Source organism: Marmota monax, unplaced genomic scaffold (assembly GCF_021218885.2).
Source record: "Marmota monax isolate L192 unplaced genomic scaffold, Marmota_monax_Labrador192_F-V1.1 WCK01_AAM20220418_F8-fsc00080, whole genome shotgun sequence".
In the NCBI taxonomy this organism is placed as follows: Eukaryota; Metazoa; Chordata; class Mammalia; order Rodentia; family Sciuridae; genus Marmota; species Marmota monax.
In genome coordinates, this window is record NW_026694750.1 from 3,666,379 (window position 1) to 3,688,331 (window position 21,953).

Below are 21,953 nucleotides of genomic sequence, written 5' to 3' on the forward strand. Positions count from 1 at the left end.
AAGGGAGGGAGGGACGAAGGAAGGAAGGAGAAGGAAGGAAGGGAGGGAGGAAAGAAGGGAGGGAGGGAGGGAGGGAGGAAGGAAGGGAGGGAGGGAGGGAGGGAGGAAGGAAAGAAGGAAGGAAGGAGAAGGAAGGAAGGAAGGAAGGAGAAGGAAGGAAGGAAGGAGAAGGAAGGAAAAAGAAGGAAGGAAGGGAGAAGGAAGGGAGGGAGGGAGGGAGGGAGGGAGGAAGGGAGGAGAAGGAAGGAAGGAAGGAGGGAGAAGGAAGGAAAAAGAAGGAAGGGAGGGAGAAGGAAGGGAGGGAGGGAGGGAGGGAGGGAGGAAGGGAGGAGAAGGAAGAAGGAAGGAAAGAGAAGGAAGGAAGGGAGGGAGGGAGGAGAAGGAAGAAAGGAAGGAAGGAAAAGGAAGGAAGGAAGGAAGGAAGGAAGGAAAAGGAAGGAAGGAAGGAAGGAGGGAGGGAAGGGAGGGAGGGAGGGAGGGAGGGAGGGAGGGAAGCAGGCAGGCAGGACGGCCATACGATTTCAACTGACATGAGAAAGCATTCAATAAACTCCAACCTCTATTCAGCATAAAAACTCTTTGAAGAAAACATGGGATTGCACGTCTTTCTTCTTTTGGTGTCGAGCATTGAACCCAGGTCTACCACTGAGCTCTGCCCCACGCAGAAGTGGATTTTCTTAACCTAAAATGTATTACAGTCTGCAAACTAATGCTCCCTCCCCAAAGATGTCCCCTTCCGACCCCCAGAACCTGTGACAGTTAGCAGGCACAGCAGAGGAACTGCAAATATGGTCATGGAGAGGAACCCCGAGGGGGGACATCCTGGGTTATCCAGGAGGCCAAGTTCAATCACATAAATCCTAGAGGTGGATTCCTCTCGTGGCTGCAGTCAGGGAGTAAACGTGACCAGAGAAAAATGATCAGATTTCAAGGGGGTCCCAGCATACCAACCCCAAATATGCCACGTTGCACAGATTATTTGCAGCTGAAGTTACCTCAGGATTGGAGAAAAGACCTCTGGCCCTACCCTTTTCTTTTTTCCCTACAGCAGAGCATCAATTCTGTGTGGTGACCTAAATTTCCCTAGAAAGTGTCCCTTCTGCACCAGGAAGAAGAAAGTAAATCACCGCTGGAAACGTACCCAGATGAGTCTCCTCAGACGGATCCTCATCTTCCGTGACTTTCTGTCATTTATTTGCCTTCCAGTCACTGTTACACAGACCGTGTGGACCTGATGTGGTCAGTTGTCTAGGGCACGCCATTTCCAAAATCCAGTTTGCAAAGCAAGGTATACAACAGCGCATATCCTCTATTTATTTAAGAGTAACTTATGAAGTTATAATGTACCATCTGTGTATGTAAAAATATAATTTGTGTGGCTTTGTCCCATTAGATGTTTGTAAATTCATGGAAATTAAACTGGAAGATGGACCCCAAAGAGGACTTCCCTAGAATAGGAAGAGGGACAGAGGAGGAGGGGCAGGACAGAGATCTTTCAAGTCTTGCTTTATATGTCCATGTATTGTTTGAGTCTTTTCCAAGGAGCAGGTATTGACGTATTTGTTGTATAATTAAATTTTTAAAAAGTGTTTTTAAGACCCAGGTGGCACCGAGCTGATGCCTCACGGACTAATGACATAGTATTATCCACCATCCGGAGATAATTGGCTCTGTCGTAAGCGTGCTGAGTGGTCATCGTTCCCGGATAAGGACGTGCAAGCATAACCAAGTATTAGAAAAGAGGGTGACCTCATTCCTGCCTGTGAACTTGTATGTTGTATTCCTGCATTGATTTGCTCTGAAGGCTGAGACGCAGGGCCCACCTGAGGCAGGACGGCCGTTTCCCCATCACCATCCTTTCCCTGCCTCTGTCTGAGAGTCACCCAATGAGGCTTCCTCCAGGTCGTCCCACGCCCTGGGGCTGGTAACCCAGCGATGGTGTGGAGGGCCCTCTGCATTTGGCAAGGCTGACCACACAGTCGGGCTCCAGGCAGGCTGGCTGGAGGCCTCCGCCCTGCAGGAGGAGAGGCCGAGGACAGACCTGAGGACAGGAACACAGGACTGAAGCCCACGGACCACCTGGGTTGAGGACCAAAGGGCAACTTTCTCTTCTGTAAACTTTGTGACATATTATTCTCCTTTGGAAAGGAGAGCCCTGAGCTAAGCACACGTCCTTTTCTTGGCTTTAAAGAAAAGCACTCAGCAAAGACCTGTGTAATGAGGCATGGGCTCCATCCCCACTGCGCCGACAACGCTGCCCTCAGGTTTGACGTCACCAGCCCAAGGTCTGTGTCTGGACAGCTCCTCTAATACCAGTTTTGTCTCTTCTTCTTTCTGCATTTGGTACCAGGGATTGAACACAGGGCGCTTAACCACTGAGCCACATCCCAGCCCTTTTGAGTTTTTGAGAAAAGCCTTGCTAAGTTGCTGAGGCTGGCTCTGAATCTGTGGTCCTCCCACTTCAGCCTCCTGAGCCATTGGGAATACAGGCATGTGCGCCACACTCTGATTCTTTAAAGACAATGAACTTTCCATTCTAATGTTACTTTTAATTCTTTTGTTGTGCTGAGGGTGGAACTGGGGCCTTGTACACGCTAAGCGGACACAACTGCTGAGCTTCAACCCCAGCCCCTGTTATTTTGTTTTTTTAAATATTCTGTTAGTTGTAGTTGAACACAATACCTTTATTTTATTTATTTGTTTTTATGTGGTGCTGAGGATCGAACCCAGTGCCCCACACGTGTGAGGCAAGCGCTCCACCACTGAGCCACAACCCCAGCCCCCGCCCCTGTTATTTTGAAGTCAAATAAAAACCTCTAGGAACAGGCTGAATTAAAGAACAAAATACATTCATAAAAAAGAAAGTGCAGAATTGAAAAAGCAAGATAAAGCAGTTCTATGGGCAGTGGAGTGGCGGAGGTCTGGCAGGCACAGCCCTGCAGAGATCTCATCTATCTGGGCATTGCAGCTGGCCCAGGATTTGTTGGGGGACCCAAATGAGCCCCTGTAGGCCGCAGGATGTGCAGATGGTGATGATGGTGACAGCCACGGTGTGTTCAGACCCCTCCTGCTATACCCTTGGTGAGCACAAAGGCCGGGCATTCTCTTAAACTTCCAGATGATTCTGCAGAATGAGCTGCAGACATCAATGTTCTCATTCCTCAGGGAACCAACAACCTGGAAGGTGGAGCTGGCAAGCAGACTCCGAGATGATATAGTCGGCTGCACACTTAATGCTTCACAGTTTAAGAGACGTGCTCCCCCTTTACTATGGCCTTTGATTCTCATGGCAATCCTAAGGCAAAGGACAGGCAAGCTCCTGACCTCTAAAGACTTTTGACAACGCATGACACCAGTGACTGCAGGCAGCACACAGACCTCCACATCCAGCTGAGGAAGGGCTCCCAGATTCCCCCTAAGGCCCCGTCAGATGGGCCTTCTCTAACCATCAGAAAACCGGGAGAGTGGACAGCAGCAGTGGAGCGATCATGTGATCCCTTTTGTATAAGAAAATACACAAGATGCAAACCTGCCCCTTTAGGTGCCAGGTACCAGCAACTCAATAAGCACTGGCCCCTCCCCAGTGACACCAGTGAGCAACTGGAACACAGCTCCCTTCAGAAGGGCAGGCTGGTCACCAGGTCCCTTGGGGACACTCTGACCAGGACCTCTGGATTTGGTAATGGAAGCCACAGCCCCGAGTAGGCTGGAGGCCTGAGCTGTTTGTGCTGCCAGAATCTTCTCGTTCCCATCAGGGGAGCTGAGCTTTGGGCCTGGTCCTCCAGACCAGGATTCCTCGTAACTCTCCAAGCCACCCTGGGCAAGGCCCTGGAGCCGCAGTTACTTCTCTAAAGTGAAGGAACTTTTACTGAAAAAGTGAAAAATAGAAAGAATAAATAAGAACTCTTGACTCTGGGTGACCCCAGTCTTAGGAGGAGGCAGACAAGCCAACTGGCCACCACCCTAAGTCTCAACTCCAGGTCCCCTCTTGGTGTAGACAGCCCCCCCTCCCCCACCGCTGGAAGGAGACAGCAAGTTTGTGTAGCCCAGGAAGGAGGCAGGCAGACGGAGCTGGAGACTTTTCACTATTATCAACACACCCAAGCAAGTATTCAAGAAGGGCCAGGTGAGACCTCCTGGAGCCCCCCTCCCAACAGTCGGGGAAAACCAGTGCTCCAGATGCCCAGATGAAGCTCTTTCTCTCCGAGCCTCTCCCACCGTGGGTACACTCTCCCTGCTGCCCACAGGGCACACACTCCCCCGCAGGATCTCCCTTCCTGTGGAGACCTCTCAAGTTCTGGAGGCAGAACCCCCCCCCCCCCCCACTTGGCAGCACCTGCGAATGATCACTGTTAACAGTGAACCATCTTCAGATCAGCAATTTGTGATTGGTAGAGTAAGAGTTTCCCTTTCTCTATGGAAAACAGTGCCACACCTGTGACCCCAGCGACTTGGGAGGCTCAGGCAAGACAAGCACAAGTTCAAGGTCAAGGTCAGCCTTAACAACTTATCAAGATCCTGTTTCAAAATAAAACATAAAAATGGCTGGGATGTGGCTCAGTGGTCAGTGAAAAGAACAGGTATTTTACAAACATCTGCAACTCATCTGTTATGAATCACCCCACCCCTTCCCTCAGCAGCTCTTTATCAGCTCAGGAGCAGTCTGCACTTGGCCTTGGACCCAAGTCAGAAATGTGGGAAATGTCCCCTCTCATGCCCGACATGGTTACGCTTCACTGTCATCGCAGCCCTGCCTCAGCAGTCCTCCCAGGAAGCCTCTGAGCCCCAAGGTAAGTCTTATCCAGAGTCTATTCTGGAGTCTTAAGGTAAGGGCCCTTCCCTGCCCTCCACACCTGAGCCAGCCCCAGGGCCTTTGCACTTCTGGTCTCTTCTGCCTGAAGGGCTCTTAATACTTATCTGCCTCTTTCCTGCCCCATTTCTTCAGATTTCCCCTAAGACCCCTTGTCAGATGGGCCTTCTCTAACCATCACACAGAAAATGCCTCTGTCACTGCCTCCTACCCTACGTACTTCATTTTTCTTATAGAAAATTAACTTTAAATGTGTTCTCACCTTTTGCTCTCTCACAACATACACTGCATGGGGCAAAGACCACTTCTCCATGGTAAATGTTGCATTGGACAGTGCGGATGAGAGTCCAGCCCACTCTGACTTCAGGGGTCAGCTTTAGTGTGGCCCCCTCAGAGGCCTCCCCACTACCACCCCACACTGTTCCCGCTTGCTGGCATTCTATTATCCCCCATACTGTAAGGAAAAGGTGCAGTTGCATGTGTGTATTAAAAAATTAACACCTGCCTTGCCTTCTAGACCAGGAGCTGGCCAACTGCAGACCAGGGGCCATCCCCAGGCGGGTTCTTTCCTCACAGTACCAATGGGGCTGTCAATGCTCCAGCTTTACAGAATATCTTTCTGGCCAATCTAGCAGCAGAGCATCTCAGCAGCTACCCAGAGGCTGCAGAACTGAGTCTTAGCCACTGGCCCATCTCATCTGGGTCATGTGGTCAGGGTATGTGAGGTTTTGACTGACAGGACCCAGACTGTGTGCCCACCCCAGGCACGTTTTTACTCCCAAGCAGGAGCTGAAGAGTTCCCAGGAGTGCTGGGCACTGCTCCCTGAGGAGGGGGAGAGACGCAGGGCAGTCTGGGAGTTTTTACCCCACCGGAGGTCCCTTTCCACAAAAGAAAGGAGGGGCCGACTTACAAAGTTCACGGGTACAGCCCACTTCACTGCTCTGAACCGCACCGTGAACACACAGCTGGGGAGCGGGTGGAAACTGCCAGACTCCTGAGGTGCTGCCCCGCTCTTCCCTCTTGGAGAGGGACCTCAGTGGTCACCTTCAGACTGATCATGAATTCAGTTTCACAGAAGAATCTGGAGACAAAGCAAAGCAGCAGTGTTGCTCAACGCCCTGTTTATTCTGCACACAAGGTTCAGGAGGCAGGGGCACAGTGTGCAGGCTGGGGGCACGAGGTGGCCACATCACACAGCAGGCTGCCACTGCCGTGCTGACCAACTGGCGCTGGTGAGCACAGTGAGAAGGACTACCATCAGTCGCCTGGCCCCTTGGGGCAGGCATTCTAATCCTTAAGAACCAGGGGCGCCTTCACCTGGTCAGCCACCTCCTTGCCCATGAGCGCGTCCACGATGGCAAGGGCGAACTCAAAGCTGGTCCCAGGCCCACGGCTGGTGAGGATCAGGCCATCCTGCTCCACGCGGCTCTCTGAATAGCTGTAGTGACCTGCCAGGTGGGAACGGCAAGGATGCATCTTTAAAGGGCTTGGGGGGAGGCATGACAGTGACTACTGGGTAGCTATCAGCGCCCTGTCACAGCACGCCACAGGTCTCACATAAAGCCAAACAGAAACAAGGCCTCCCGCTGGCTGGCTGAGGGGCTCCCGAGCTCTCAGAAGGGCCTCCCAGAACTCCAAATTGTGGCACACAAGGCCCTCTGAGGTTTGGCCTCTGCAGAGACTGGAGTGCAGGGAAAAGACCCTGTTTCAAGGGAGAGCTGGCAAGGGCTGCACCAGGCAGAGGTGCGGGGGAGTAAGGGGAGAAGGTGGGAGACGGAGGCCCAGAGATAAATGCTCAGAACTCGGTGAAGGGGCTGCAGGTGGACAGGCATCCATGGTGACTGCGGCTGTCTCTTGGGTGGCGGTGACCCCACTTAAGTAATTTGCAGACACAGAGGGCCACTAGAGGGAGGGGAGGAGTCAAAATAGACAAGAACCTCCGTGAAGGATGAGAGCAGGGCTGCGCGCCCCCCCCCCCCCCAACTCAGCACAGCATGGCTCAGGCACCTGTGCAGCCGGGGCACGGCTGCACCTTGTTCCTGTTTCTGGTCTTGACGCCACCAAAGCAGCAGCTCAGGAAGCGCTGGCTTAACAAATACGAAAAATGCAGCAGTGCCTCCCCTTAAAGTAGAACCCCCATGCATCAGTGGCTGTCTTGAGCTTTTCAAGGGGGGTTAACAGCGCCTGCAGGAATCTACACCTTACTATCATTAAAAATCAGGTCCCCAGGCCTGGGGTGGTAGCGCAGTGGTAGACTTGCCTACAGTGTATGAGGCACTGGGTTTGAATCACAGCACCACATAAAAATAAACAAAGGTCCACTAAACAAAGTTTTTTTTTAAAAAGTTACCCACCAAAATAACAAGAGCACGGGGGAATCTCCCATCTACACTACTGTGGAGGAAACAAGGGCCCCTAGTGAAGGGAAAGGTTTTCATGACTAAACCCATTTACTGCTGGCTAAACCAGGCCAGGGTGGTCTAAAATGCAAAGCTAGAGAACCAGAGGGGCTGGCTGTCCAGACCTGTGATGTGCCACCCGGCCTGGAGGGTACAGCAAGCAAGAGGACCGGCAGCGACACCTGCCTGGGCCGCGGGGTGCATATGAGCTCACTGCCACCCCAGCCGGGGAAGATGCTACTGCTACTCTCAGGTGATCGATGAGGAAACCGAGGCTCAGAGAAATTAAAGACCCCACCTACGGTCCCAACTGAGTGAGGCCACCCATCAGAAAGCTGCCGGCGGCCCACAGGTGACCACTGGAGCTTACCAACACAAAGGCCACCTGGGACAAAAAATGAATCACTGAAGTTACAACTCGCTTGTTCAACACCTGACAAGCTGAGAGCCTCTGGACTGGACAGCTCCCCTGGGGAAACCTCACTGCCCCACCAAGTGCACCATGAGGCCAAGTCAAGGCCTCCCACAGAGCAGTGCCCACGATGCCTGTGGCTGCTCCTCTCAGAGCACTAGGCCTGGCTCAGATGTCACATGCTTCCTCCTGACGGGACTCACTAACTTCAGTGCCTGGTAACTTAAACACGCAGAGCCTTTCTGCCACAGGGGAGGGATGGGCAGAGGGCAAAACCTCGCCTGAGCAGCAGGAGGATGGCAGCTGCCTTGCCTGGTCCTGGGTATCAGAAGGTTCATCAAGAGGAGGCTGTGAGCCTCACAGCCTGCTCCCCGCCACCCCCAGCAAGAACATAGAGGCAAAGGGCGTGGGCGAGGCGGGCGAAGTGCCTGCTCTGGCTCCTTCCACCCTCTGAAATCTTTCCACTACTTCCAAGTAAATCAAACTCCTCCATTTATTTATTTTTTTTTTAGAGAGATAATTTTTTAATATTTATTTTTTTTTTAGTTTTTGGCGGACACAACATCTTTGTATGTGGTGCTGAGGATCGAACCTGGGCCACACGCATGCCAGGTGAGCGCGCTACCGCTTGAGCCACATCCCCAGCCCAAACTCCTCCATTTAAATGCCCAAAGCCAAAGCTTAAAAAAAAAAAAAAAAAAAAAAAGTTTTCATGCAGATGATATTACTCCCAACTTAACATCTAACTAACAAAAAGTCACCGATTTTTTAAAAAAATACATAATAACAGAGTATGGTGGTGCACATCTATAATCCCAGCAGCTTGGGAGGCTGAGGAAGGAGGATTGTGGGTTCAAAGCCAATCTCAGCAACTTAGCAAGACCCTGTCTCTAAATATAAAATGCAAGAAAGGGCTGGGGATGTGGCTCAGTGGTTGAGTGGCCCTGAGTTCAATCCCTGGTACCAAAAAGAAAAGAAAAAGATAAGATGATGAAAGTAAGTGCCCAACTATTATTTAGAAAAGAAATAGGTCACCAAAGAAGCAGGCCATGCTGCCAAGGAAGCAGGCACTCTGGGAGAAAAAAGCAAGGTTCATTTTGCTGTGCACTGTGGGTAAATGGCACGTTCTAAACTATGGCCAGGGTTGTAACTGTACCCTAGGCTGCTGGAAAAGCATTCATAAAAACACAACCTCAGCATGTCTCATAACCACCTTCTGTCTGTGACAGCAGAGACCCAGAGCCCTGCCTCTGCAGCCCCAGGTGAGCACAGCTCCCGTGACACAGCTGCAGAGGACCAAGGCCATCCGCCTCAGCCCAGAACACCCCATTCTAGCTGCAGATGGTGCTAATAAGTTTTCTGAGGTCTTTTTGTATATGAAAACATAAGCATATACTTACTCCCATTCATCATTTTGTCTTTAGCAAGTGGGTGTGTTGTAACTTTACTTCCAAAACCTATTTCATGAGCCAAAAGAGCCGTAGGACCTAAAAATAAGATTAATAAAAACTTGAGGGCGACGAAGGAAAATCATACTTTGATATTCTAACAGCAAATGTATTCTTCAAAATTAAAAGCTCTTACATAAAACAGAGTTGTGGTTCTGAAATTAAACACTTCTCAGTAGGAGAGGTAAAGTACACTCTGAATAAATTATTTGCTGAGCACATGGGGCAAAATACACAAATCTAAAACACTTCAATAACGACTTAATCAAAAAGATTTACCCTGACACCTGTGAAGCACAGGCAGGCTAACAGAATGTGCCCAGGGACCCAATGCACCACGAGTACAAAGGTGGGGGAGACCACCTTGCGTCTACTTCCTGCCTTACTCTTGGCAAAAAGAAAGATCTAGTTACACATTAAGGGCATCCAGTACCCTCTGGACTTCTGGACTTTGTTGCTGTTTTATTTTTCTACCTGAAAGTGAAAAACAGAGAATTAATGTTCATTTATCCCTCTAGCCATCTACATACTCAGGCGGTAAGAAGAGCACACTGCCCTGCCCGGAAGGAAACAACTGTGAAATGCTAACTCTTAAATATGAAGGCACGAGAGCTTCTTAAAACTACCTAGGCAGGGGGCTGGGGATGTAGCTCAGTTGGTAGAGTGCCTGCCTCGCAATGCACAAGGCTCTGGGTTCAATCCCCAGCACCACCAAAAAAGAAAAAACTAGTTATGTAAAGAACCATGCAGAAATGTCACCATGTGAAATCACGCACCCTGCTCTTAAGATAAAGCCTGAAAATATATAGGCACTAGCCAGAGATTTCTACCCAGAGTTCACTGGAAATGGTCAACTTTAGCAATCGCCCTAAGTCATGACCAGGTAGCTCAGCGGAAGCACTGGCCCTGCATGCACAGGGCTTCAGGGGCAGTCCCCAGCCTTACCACCTTACCTTCAAACTTTTTTAAAGAAAAGTTTTTACTATACTTTTTGTTTTCTAAGTCTCACACAAAATTCTAAGGCCCCAGGTCTCCCCTGGATGAGAGGACCCCGGCCTGCTGCAGGCTCACACAGGTGCACCTTCCTGGCCCCGGCCTGCTGCAGGCTCACACAGGTGCACCTTCCTGGCAACAGCAATTCTACACAGCAGGCCACACCGAGCACAGCTGCCACATACAGCAAGCCAAGGAAACCGATTCCGGGGCTTTCTGCCTGTGTCAGCTTCAAACCAAGTCCTCATCAAGTCCTTAAATCAAAAGCCTCAAACACGCCTCTTTCCACCCTAACTTATTCTACACACAAGACAACTACTACAACCACTGTGGTAGCCAAATTTAAAAGTCTATGAAAATGGAATAACTATCTCCCAACTTTCATTGAACAAACACCAGCATGTCATGAACCACCACTCTTCAGTTTTTATTTGGTAAGATCTGAAGAACTAAGAAACCCTACACGAGCTGATATTTTCAAGCAGGCTTCAGTGAGGACAGCAGCAAGGCGAGACAGCAGTCCTTAGGCTGCTCCCTGGGGCAGGGTTAAAAGCCTATGCAACTGTGGACACAGGACTTTACTGATGCCTGGTCATGAAGCTCAGAGCTGCTTTCTGTGGCCTAGGAATCCTGCTTGGAAAATTAAAGGAGATATTTGTTATTCTTACTACTTGAGCCTCTGGTGGATGAAAGTGCTGCCAGTCTCCCCTCCAGATTTGCTCTGAGCAAGGACCTGAGGGTGGAGCCAGCAGAATCCTCGTCCCACAGCACCATCAGGTGGAGACTTACAGGAACAACACCCTGGCCAACTCCCTGAGCATCCCTCCATGCTCATAGTAAAGCTCATTTTATCTTCTTCTCAAGAAAGCCTCCCTTCCAATTTCTCTTTCTCATTTACTATCAGGGACTGACCTAATGTTCTTTCAGTTCAAAAGCAGTTCCCACATTCTAACTGCCACATTCCAAAAGAATCTTCTATTTATTTGCTGATTTAAACAGGGAAATCTCAACCAGACACAGCAGTGCACGCCTGTAATCCCAGCTACTGGGGAGGCTGAGGCAGGAGGTTGGCAAGATCAAGGCCAGCCTGCTCAACTTAGCAAGACCCTGTCTCAAAATAAAAAATTAAAAAAAAAGGGCTGGAGTGTGGCTCAGTGGTAGAGCACCCTGGGCAATCCTTAGACCCACAAAACCAAAACATCAGCCCCCTCCTGCCACCCTCTGCTGTCCCATCGTCCCCATCCACATAATCACTGCAACATCCACTGCTCACCACCTGTCTCTCTGTGCCCCCACTTTGCACACAGTACAGAGATGGTGGTACTGGATGTTGAACAGGATAAACACACTGTTAGTGCAGTTTACTTTTTTAAAGTCGATTACTGTAGGGCCCATACTCCTGGCATGGTAGTCAAGCTTATCCCAGCACAAGACAGTGAGCTACATGAGGCTGGTAATTTTGCTACCTCCATGACACTGCAGGACTAAAGGTCATGTGGTTTTGCTTTTAGCAGAGTAATAAGGAAACAAATCCAGGCAGACTCTCACTTTATTCTTTTGGTCAAAGCACCTGAGAATGAGGCTAGCTTCCCAGCAGCAGAGCAGTCAGAGACCAAACTAATAGGACCCATGACATATTCCCCAGGAGGGAGCAGCTGCTTGGGACACAGTGACTATGGGCCTTTGGAGAAGCCCTTCTGACCCGGGGCAGGCGGCAAGAGGCCAGCGCACCGGGGAACCCAAGGGCAAGGTCAGCCAGGGCAGGGGCCTCAGTTGTCCCTCCCAGTCTCTAGACGGCAGCTTTCAAGCACTGGAGGTCTTAGGACACCTTCAGTTTGTTTGTGGGTCACACTACTCACTGTGTGCCATGTTAGAAATTAAAACCGGGATTTTTAGGGGATGCTGGGGATGGAACCCAGGGATTCAGGCATGCAAAGAGGTGCCCTATCCTTGAACTATACCCAAACTGGGAGATTTTAAAAGCATGAGAAGAAATTCACAGACAACAGTGCCCTGCCCAAATGACAGCTCTGACAACCTCTGATGCCACTCCTGTGTGAGAGCAGAAAAAGCAAGTGACATCCCTAGGGTCTGCTCTCACCTGCCTGCCCTCTGGAGGAAAATGAGCACAGTGCTGGGGCACAGAGTCCCTGCTGCAACCTCTTTAAAAGGCCTAACATACTGAACAAACACCAGCATGTCACTTTTACCAAACCATCCACCATGCTGCATTTATTCACTGGCTCTTCTGAGACACACTTCACGAAGACCCACAGCAGGAAGGGCACTGGCCAGGGATACACGCTCGACAGCAGGACAGCATCTGACCTTAAAGCAACAGGATGCACTTGCAATGACACAGATGACAGAATACTGCTACAAAGCCTCAAAGATGGAGGGACAACTACAAAGCACTAAAAGATTTTGTTCTCAGTTATGTGGCAGATGATGCGGGGCCCAAGACCACCTGACAGAGAGATTTAGGAAACACCCGGGACACAGGCTGCAAGCGCCCTGGCTTACAAGCCTGCAGGGCAAGCTCAGGGCAGAGCTGCGGTGTTTATGTCTGAGAGGTTCTTGCTGACTGTGCTGGCAGGAAGATCTGCTGTGACAAGCTGTTCACTGAATTCCATCGGCCTTGTTTTCCTCTGAGGTCAACCGAACACAGAAAACAGTAAGTTGCACAGAATGCAGACCAAGGGTACAGAAAAGACTGAGCAGACAACTGGACTCTGCTGAAAGGACATGACTTCATGCCACCCAAACCAGGCACACCAGGATGGAAGCCTTCAAGCCTTCTCCCCCTGCGCTGCTGGGGCACATTACCTGCACAGATGGCGGCTATGAGGCCCTTCCTGCTCTCCTGCTCCTTCAGGATCTCCTTCACAGCAGCAGACTGTCAAAGAAAACCAAAGACAGCCAGCTATGATTAGGCTGTAAACCAGTCTCTCGCCAGGAATCTTTGGCCAAATTTGATTTTAGCTTCAATCACAAGAGCTTCAATCTATTTCCCCAAAATATCTCTAAATCATTAATATGAAAATTATCAAATTCATATCATACCTATATTCTTACCCCAGTCAAGGCATTTGTCTTAAAAGAAAAGCATCTCTCTTTGCTTAAAGACGACAGGAGAAAGCACTGTCTCCTGGCACATATGACCCCTGTGGTTCTGTTCTCCATGGAGAAAGAGGCAGAGGGGCGTGGGGGTCTTCAGACGGCAGAGTGAGGACAGACCGACCAGGAGACCTCCCTAATATCCACTGCGCCTCTTCCAGTCTTTCTGTACGCCCCACCCCTGCCTGCTTACCTGCCCCTCCCATCTCTTCTTCCCTGGTCACTCCTCACACAAGACTTAAAATGAAGAGGCTGTGGACCCCCCTGAAGCCATTCTCATTCATGCTGGCACCTCTAGTCCCCACAACCTCCCTCAACTGTGACTGCTGAGCAGATGGCTGGCCTCCCAGCTTCCTGTGTCAGCCTTCACAATATCAGAGCACTCTTCTGCATCTGGGGAAACACACATGCTCTTACTGTGGACTGTGGGTGCCTCTCTTCATAGTAACTGACCACTGGCTCAGCTCTTTTTCATACAAAAGCTATTAGAATATTTTTTAAAATAAAAATAAGTTTATAATACCATTTGGTTAATTTTAGTTGTTTTTCTTTCTTTCACAACCTTCTCCCTAAAATATCCAAATAACAAACTGCACAGAACACAAGTAGATGCTGAAATGCCTGCTTTAGACCCCACCCTGTCCAGCCTTTGGAGGTGTATGAGTAAATTTGAGCTTTTACCTCAGATAAATTCTGTGCACCCAGATTACCTCCTGGCAGAACCACCACATCATATGGTCCCTGTAATAGTTCGAAAAATTTAAAAAAGAACATTTTATTTCAAATATATAATTAAAGTGACAATCGAATAACCCGTTTGTCTTTTAAATGTGGATACAAATAAAGCATGGGAGATAATCCAAGTATCTGTCAAAAGAAAAATAGTTAGGGGCTGCGGTGTAGCTCAGCAATACAGCACACATGAGGCCCTGGTTCAATCTCCAAAACCACCCCCAAAAAGAACTTAAATAAGTCATGCTGAGTTCCTATGATGGGATGTTTCTAACTAGCAAAAAAAATATGCAGAATATATGAACAGAGTAACATAAAAGGATGTCCACGTGGCAGAGCAGCAGCTCCAGGTAACTGCACTCTTGTAAGAGACCAGGGTGCCCGAGCTGAAGGAGAACAATGTTTTGAGCCCAGCTGGGCTACACAGCGAGGCTGTCACACACACAGACCAAAGTATAAACAGCACACATACCCAGATGCACGTTATGCGAGCCCACAAGCCACACACACATCCCCCAGCTGAGTGTATACAGATATCAGAGAGGCACAGCCACTAAAGGAGAGCAGAGTGGGGGACGGAGGGAGAATGAGAAAGGGACTCTCAGCACTTCAACTTTATATATGTCTCCTCAGATGAATCGTCCTTTGTTTTTTCACCATGCTGGGGATTGAACCCAGGACCTTGCTTTGCCAAACACATGCTCTGCCAAACCACATCCCAGCCCTGAATTATTATTTGAGAAGAATGTATGTAACAATTTTATGTATGTATATACGTATGTTTTGTGTGTACATATGTATATGTGTTTTGGTACCAGGGATTGAAGGGTATTCAACCACTGAGCCACATTCCTGCCTTTTTTGTATAGTTTATTTTGATACAGGGTCTCACTAAATTGCTGAGGCTGGCTTTGAACTCTTGATCCTCCTGCCTAGCTTCCTGAGCCACTGGGATTATAGGTGTGCACCACCACCACATCCTGCTTATGGAGCAATTTTAAAAGCAAATACTAAATAAAAAACACAGGAAAAAATGTTTTTAATTTTATGAAAGATGGAACTTAGTGGGGAAAAGAGAAAAATGACACAATATTTAGCTTCCTAAACACCAAAACGTCTTAGAAAACTGAATAATCTCAAGCCATGGGGAGTGATGTTGACCAAATTTTATTATTACATTGTGTGCATATAAAAATATGTAATAACAAATACCATCAATTTGTACAACTATAATGCACCAATACAAAATGTGGAGAAAAAGAATAAAAAAAACAAAACCCTCATGTTTGCTGAAATTACAAAATGGAAATTGCATTAACAATAAAGTGGTTAAAAATCTTAGTCATTAAATTACAAAATGAAAGTTTGGTACCAGGGATTGAAGGGTACTCAACCACTGAGCCACATTCCTGCCTTTTTTTGTATAGTTTATTTTGATACAGGGTCTCACTAAATTGCTAAGGCTGGCTTTGAACTCTTGATCCTCCTGCCTAAGCTTCCTGAGTAGTGTGACATCTACTTTTTAGAATTACTTTTTAATATCATAAATATCTGACTTGTTTTAAACAAAGCAAAAACTCAAAAAACTAAATGGAAGTGAAGTACCTAATTTCTTTCACTCTTTAGAATTTAACTGAATGAATACTTACAAAGCTAACTGCTGATCTAAAATACTCAAGACACCACAGGACAAAATAGAAAAGAGGAATCTTTTTTTTCCCTCTTCTATTTCTCATTTTAACAGGATAAAAAAAAAGAACTTGCATATATTAACAATGTTCCAATTCTCCCACAAGCCAGCCATGAAATATTCACTGTGTGAGGACGACTCACATGGGGAACTCTGCTTGGGTTCTGGCAGAGCACAACCATAGTGAGCTCGGTCTGCCCCCTTTCTGCCACTGTCCCTTGAGCATGGCACAGCCCACCTCTCGTCCCCTGACACGCCCATCTGAACCTGTGGCAAGGTGGGCAAGAGTTTCTGAGACAAGGGACCCAGCTTTCCCTAAGATAACCAGGAGAGCCTGTCACCCTCAAGGTGAGGACCATCCTTCTAAAGGTACTACAAAAGCAAGGATCTTAGTAGAATCATCCATCCTGTAATCCAACCATTCTGCACAAGCTGTTTCATCTGAGATGAATCAAACAACTGAGAAGCAGCTTTAAATGAAAATGGAGAACATCATGTAAGTGAAATAAGCCAGACTTGGAAAGTCACGGGTGAAATGTTGCCTCTCATGTGTGGAAGCTGGAGCAGAGTAAGGAAAGAAGGCAGTAGGGGAGCAAGTAGGCTGTCTTCAAGACCCAGGGAGGTCAGCAGAGCAGGAGGAGGAGAGTGAGAGGCAGGGAGGAAGAGAAAGAAATACGGGACGGATCTAACAGAACAAAGTCGTACACACGCATAAATACACCAAATGGAATTTCCTCTTCATGTACATGTAGAAAGAAACAATCAAAACTGAAGAGCGAAAGGGAGCGCTATAGAATAGAGGAGGAAGAGCGGGGAAGGGAAGGAGGAGGAAAAGCGGGGGAGGGGGGACTGACACAGAATTCCTCCTATGTATAATTTTGTTAAAGGAACCCAAATACTATGTATCACAAACAAACAGCTTTAGAAAAAGGACAAAAAGAGGCTTCCACCCGCCTCCGCCTTCGCACCCATTCACTCATCCACACACCACCCTCCCACCTCCTGGACACAAAAGCAGTATCTACAACTGCCAGGTTCTTGGTACAGCAGAAAGGTGATACCCCCAAGTTTGGTGGAGAATATTTCCAAGGAAAAAAATTTCCTTAAAATAAGTCTATTCTAACAATGACCTTATATATAATTAAAAGACATTTCAAGAAACTAACATAGAAGCCATATGAAGGAATAATTTCATGTACAGAAAACAAACCTGCTTTCGTGCATCTTCAAGACTGGCATCAGGACAAATGACAACATCACGGCTACACTGTACTGGGTCTTTTCCAGACAGACCTGCAACCGTGACCTTAATCTAAGAGAAAGACATCATATTTAAGAATGCTGAGACATAAACTTAAGAGTAACATTTTCACATCTTTCCTGGGTTTTAAAATAACTTGACAGTAAATGTTGCAAGAAAACCATACTGAATGTAAGCTATTACACTGATTATGTATTTAATAACTAGGTCTGTTGTGGTTTGCCTGGGACAACCCCAACTTATAGCCACTGTCCTGGCACCTCGTCTGGCTAGAAAATCCTTTCTCCCACAAGTGATCTGATTCAGGAGATAAATTTCATGACCATTCTATTAATAACCCATCTTGCAAGGTTCCCGTTGCATTTAAACCTCATAGCATTTTTATAAGGTAGAAATGCAAGTTAAAAAATAAAATGCCACGTTATTTTGCAAAAACTTAAAAAGCTAACAATACAAAGAGTTGATACTAGGAAAAAAATGGGCATTTTTCTACCCTGCTGGTGGGACTACAGACTGGTACACTGGAGAGCAACTTGGCAAAACCTATATGACGATGACGCGGGTTTTCCCTGGGCCTAGCAATTCCATTTTTAGGTGCAGAGTCTGAAAAGCCTTCCCCACATTTGCACGAATCAATAAGTAAGTATAGTATGTACCACAGCATTGCAAGGCTGGACGCAGAAGAATGGACAGGTTGTGGCACATTCACATAGTGCAATATTAACAAGCAACACCAAATGAATAAGCTGGATTTTCAATTTTGGAACCAGAAAAGTATACAGTAAACAGACTACAAGGCCAGACTGCATGGGTCTACCACCTGGCTCCTCTATTTAAAACTCTGTAACTTGGGCACACTTCGTCTCTGTTCCTCAGTTTCTTCAACAGTAAAATGGGTTGCAATGCGTAACAGTTCTTATTAAGGTGTATATAAGTAAATGCCTTGCATGAAGTCTGGCACACTGACAATAGTCTGGAAGTGACCTTACAATGCAGAACCTTAAAAATATATATTTTAGTTGTAGATGGACACAATACATTTATTTTATTTACTTATTTTTATGTGGTGCTGAGGTTTGCACCCAGTGCCTCACACATTAGATAAGCACTCTACCACTGAGCTACAACCCCAGCTCTTTAAGTATGTTTCTTTAAAGCAACTGCTCTTTAAGAAATGGGTCCAAGGCTGTGCATTTTGGCACATGCCTATAGTCCTAGATACTCAAGACTGAGGTAGGAGGACTGCTTGAGCCCAGAAGTTCAGGGCCAGCCTGCACAGAGTAGCCACACTGTCTCTCAAAAAGAAGAAAGAAATGGGTCTGAAAGAAATAAGGCAAGATGTTAATAAGTATTAAACATGGGCAGTGAATAAACAGATATTTGTTATTATGTAATCACTGTATTTTTGAACATATTTGAAATATTTCATGAAGTACTTTGGGTTTCACTCTATTCAATGTCTTTAAAAATCCAAACCTTTTGACAAGGACTAGTAAACAGCACTTACCCCAGCTCTTCTCATGACATCCACAGGGATGACGGTCTCCATCTCCTCTGCTCCTTTGGCCAGGATGACCAGGGCTCTTTTTGAAGCCATTTTGATGTTGTTTTAACACCTTAAAAATTTCAAAAAAAAAAAAATTGTCAAAAAACTTTCACTACAACCCTATAATAGCCAAAATATTTAAGTTAAGGAACATTTTAAAGCACACTAAGTATCTCCTAGGGAAATTATTTTGGTATTTTTTTTAAAAAAGCATTTTGGTTAATAATCTACATAGTAGTTTCAGTTGCTCTGTTTCTGAGCTGAAGACAGAGAGAGATTGCTAACGTGTGTTTGATTTTCCTTTACCAAATTTTCCTTTTCTTTCTATTTATTTTTGTGGTACTGGAGAATTAACTCAGGAGTGCAGTGTTTTACCACTGAGCTATAGACATGGCAACCTGACCCCCACTTTTTTTTTTAATTTTGAAAGAGTGTCTACTTAAGTTGCCAGGCTGGCCTTGAACTTGGGATCCTCTGGCTCAGCCTCCCTAGTATTATACAGACGTGCACTACATGGGCAGGCTCTTTATCACGTTTTCTTAACCCCGATTTCTAATATGTTGAATATGAAGTTTTCTAAAACACGAATGTGGGTCTTGTCTTGCACTTGGCACAATGCAGTTCCTCAAGTACTGTTTCACAAAACACAACCGCACTGATTATCAACGGCAAAAAATGGGAACACAGTTTTGGCAACTAGCCTGCAAGAGCTTTGGAGAGGATTTTTTATATATTTATTATTATTATTATTATTATTTTAAGTTCCAATAGGAAAAGCAAAAGCTCCGGGGAGGGGCGTCAGCTGGCAGGGTCACACGCGTGCACACGGTTCTCAGCCTGAGGAACGCGCACCGCTACCTGGAGCGCGGGGCTCTCGCGGCGGGCAAAGGCCAGCCGCCCGCGCTCCGCGACCGTAACCTACACACTTCCACATGCGCACGCCCTGCTCGCCCCCACCCGGCACCGCTGCGCCCCAGGCCCGCCCGGCTCCCCGCAGGCGCTGGTCTGCAACCCGCTATCCTTCCCACCGTGGAAGGCCTCGACGCGGTCGGCAGCTCCGCGACGCCTGGGCCACTCACCCCGCGGAGCGAAGGCTGCTCACCCCAGCACGCACGCGCCGCGGGCCCTCGGCGCTGCACTGCGCAGACTCGCGCCGCTCACGTCAGTGCGTCACGTCCGGCGGAGCTCGCTCGGCAAGCAGCTGGGGAGCCTGCCTTCGCACCCGGCGCCCCGCGCGGGCCGGGCCGCTCTCCGCCGCTGGGCAGGTCGCCTTCCCTCTGTGCACGCACGTCGGCCTGGCTCCTCTCTCCTTTTTCTGCCGGGACTCTTCCCGGGTTGTCCCCCTGCGCTTCGCCGCCGGTCCCGGGCGGCTCTGTCATTTCATGGGCAGTTTCTCTCCACGCTGTTAAAAGCCCTGCTGCCGCCGCCGCCGAGCCTACGGGATTAGAGGGATGCCAAGCAAAGAAGTCGATAAATACGTAGTGGGTAAAGTTTGTTTACAGGACCTAATTTTAAGTTTTTGGATATTAATGCTTTTACCACTTTCAAACCAAGATGATGAAGATGACATTCCTGTCCTCATCCAGTTCCATCGCTTTTCCCTCCAGGTGACAGCGTTGTTAGCTTCCTGTACATCCATCTCATGCAAGCACATATATGCTGTCAGTACTGTTATTTTCCTTCTTCCTCGCATAAAAATGTTGTCCGTTGTGTACTTTGTTCTTCACTTCCCCTTACACACAGTTACATCTATTGCATGAACGTCGTGGAAATCCTTTCATATAAAAAACACCCGGCCCATGCTATGCCATCGTGGGCATATTCCAGTTTATTTGCCAGTGCCCCACTGATAACACGGGTTATTTCCAAACATTTTCTGTACAGATAGCACTGTATCGAATAACATTATACCCATGACCTACGTGTGCAAATATCACCAAGGTAAATTCCCAGCAGTGAATTTGCGCAACTCCATACAAGTACTGTATGAGTTCAAATAGTACTTAAATATGTCAGTGTTTTCAAGGTCTCCATTTAGACATTAATGGAGACCTTGAAATTATTATTAATTAATAGACATTAATGGAGACCTTGAAATTATTAATTAATAAATTAATTACATTTATTTTCAAAAAGTAACATTTTATTTTTCGTTGTTAGTTTGCAAAGTGCTTTCATATATTTCACGTGCTCCTTACAGTGGTGGTGAGTTTTTTAATTACTAAAATTGTAAATAAAGTCATTTAAGCAACACTCCATACTTGTGCAAACATTTGAAACATCTTTGATCAGTTGATATTTTAAGAAGGAACTTTTGGAGTTCTGCAATGACTCCAACACTCCAACACCTTTGGCTATTGGAAGTAGGCAAAAGCTGTCCCCCTCCAGCTTTGAAAGAATGTGGGACACAGGAGTGACAGAGAGGGAAGCAAGTGGTCAGAGGGTTGTGCTTCAAGAAAGAAGGAAGGTTTTAAGTGGATGGAAGGAAACCAAAAGGCCTCAGGCTGTTGTGTTTCCATAGTAAGCTCTTCTTCCTTTTTTTTTTTTTTTTTTTTTTTTTTTGGTTTTTAAAAAAATATACATTATTTTAGTTATAGATGGACATAATACCTTTATTTTATTTATTTATTTACTTTTATGTGGCACTGAGGATTGAACCCAGTGCCTCACACATGCGAGGTAAGTACTCTACCATTGAGCCACAGCCTCTCATAGTAAGCTCTTCATAAGACATGCTGGTGGTCTGCTGCAGCAGGACACAGTGGCAACAGAGTAAAAATGGAAGCTGGGTAGGGTATCCCAGGCCTGTAATCCCAGTGGCTTGGGAAGCTGAGGCAGGAGGATCACGAGTTCAAAACCAGCTTCAGCAAAAAGCAAGGCGCAAAGCAACTCAGTGAGACCCTGTCTCTAAATAAAATACAAAATAGGATTGGGGATGTGGCTAAGTGGGCAAGTGCCCCTGTGTTCATTCCCTGGTCCAGTAAAAATGGAAGGGGCAGACACACAGGAGTTAAACACTCCTGAGACATCTGCATCAACAAGAATTGAAATGGATCTGAGTCAGCATTAATTTTTATCAAATTAATATATTGTACAGTTTTTAAAACTCAAATATCACTTATGATAGTATATTTTCAGAAATAGTCATTCTTTCCCCTTCTATCTGTGTGAATGTGCTTCCTTGACTTTTGGGTTTGGCCTTCTTTTTGATCAATGGATGTTAACAGAACAGATTGAAGCCTTCAAAGAACTGACCTGATCTCCAGGCCTGTGCTTTTGCACTTTTAAATTGTCATAGGAAAAGCTTTCCCCTGGGGAAGTTGCTGCTGCCCCCTCAAAGGCAGGTTTCAGAACAAACACATGTGGAACAGAATTGCCTCAGCCAATCTGCACAGCTGGCAACCTGAGGCAAAGTCACTCCAGCCAGGTGGCAAACTATGGTAGCTGGGTTTTGCTACAGAGCAGTAATTCTCAAACTTAACCCTTGTACCCTCATCCCTGTTCCCCAGAGCCAAATATATAATTCAACTCCTTATTTATTCTG

At 47.1% G+C, this 21,953-nt stretch overlaps 1 protein-coding gene across 2 annotated transcripts; it reads right to left on the reverse strand.

Annotated features, from left to right (window-relative positions):
• Positions 1 to 5,915: 5,915 nt before the first annotated feature.
• Park7 (Parkinsonism associated deglycase) lies at positions 5,916 to 19,624 on the reverse strand. Of its 2 annotated transcripts, none has more exons than XM_046424445.2 (7): positions 19,489 to 19,624; positions 18,371 to 18,479; positions 16,813 to 16,914; positions 13,862 to 13,921; positions 12,890 to 12,959; positions 9,023 to 9,109; positions 5,916 to 6,259 (listed from the first exon to the last, which is right to left on the reverse strand). In XM_046424445.2, exons 2-7 carry the CDS (start codon positions 18,458 to 18,460, stop codon positions 6,099 to 6,101), a joined length of 570 nt encoding a protein of 189 aa, XP_046280401.1. In that variant the 5' UTR covers positions 18,461 to 18,479; positions 19,489 to 19,624; the 3' UTR covers positions 5,916 to 6,098. The 2 variants fall into 2 exon arrangements, with proteins under 2 accessions (XP_046280401.1, XP_046280400.1); XM_046424444.1 differs by having other exon boundaries at positions 19,438 to 19,561.
• Positions 19,625 to 21,953: the final 2,329 nt, after the last annotated feature.

Bases quoted from the DNA above. Each gene is read 5' to 3' on its own strand.
- Park7 (XM_046424445.2), bottom strand. From the start codon at position 18,460: ATGGCTTCAAAAAGAGCCCTGGTCATCCTGGCCAAAGGAGCAGAGGAG. The intron at 13,922-16,812 runs GTTTGTTTTCTG...GAACTATTACAG, and splicing joins TTGAAGATGCACGAAAGCAG to GGACCATATGATGTGGTGGT. The intron at 9,110-12,889 runs GTAATGTGCCCC...TCTTATTTTTAG, and splicing joins CATAGCCGCCATCTGTGCAG to GTCCTACGGCTCTTTTGGCT.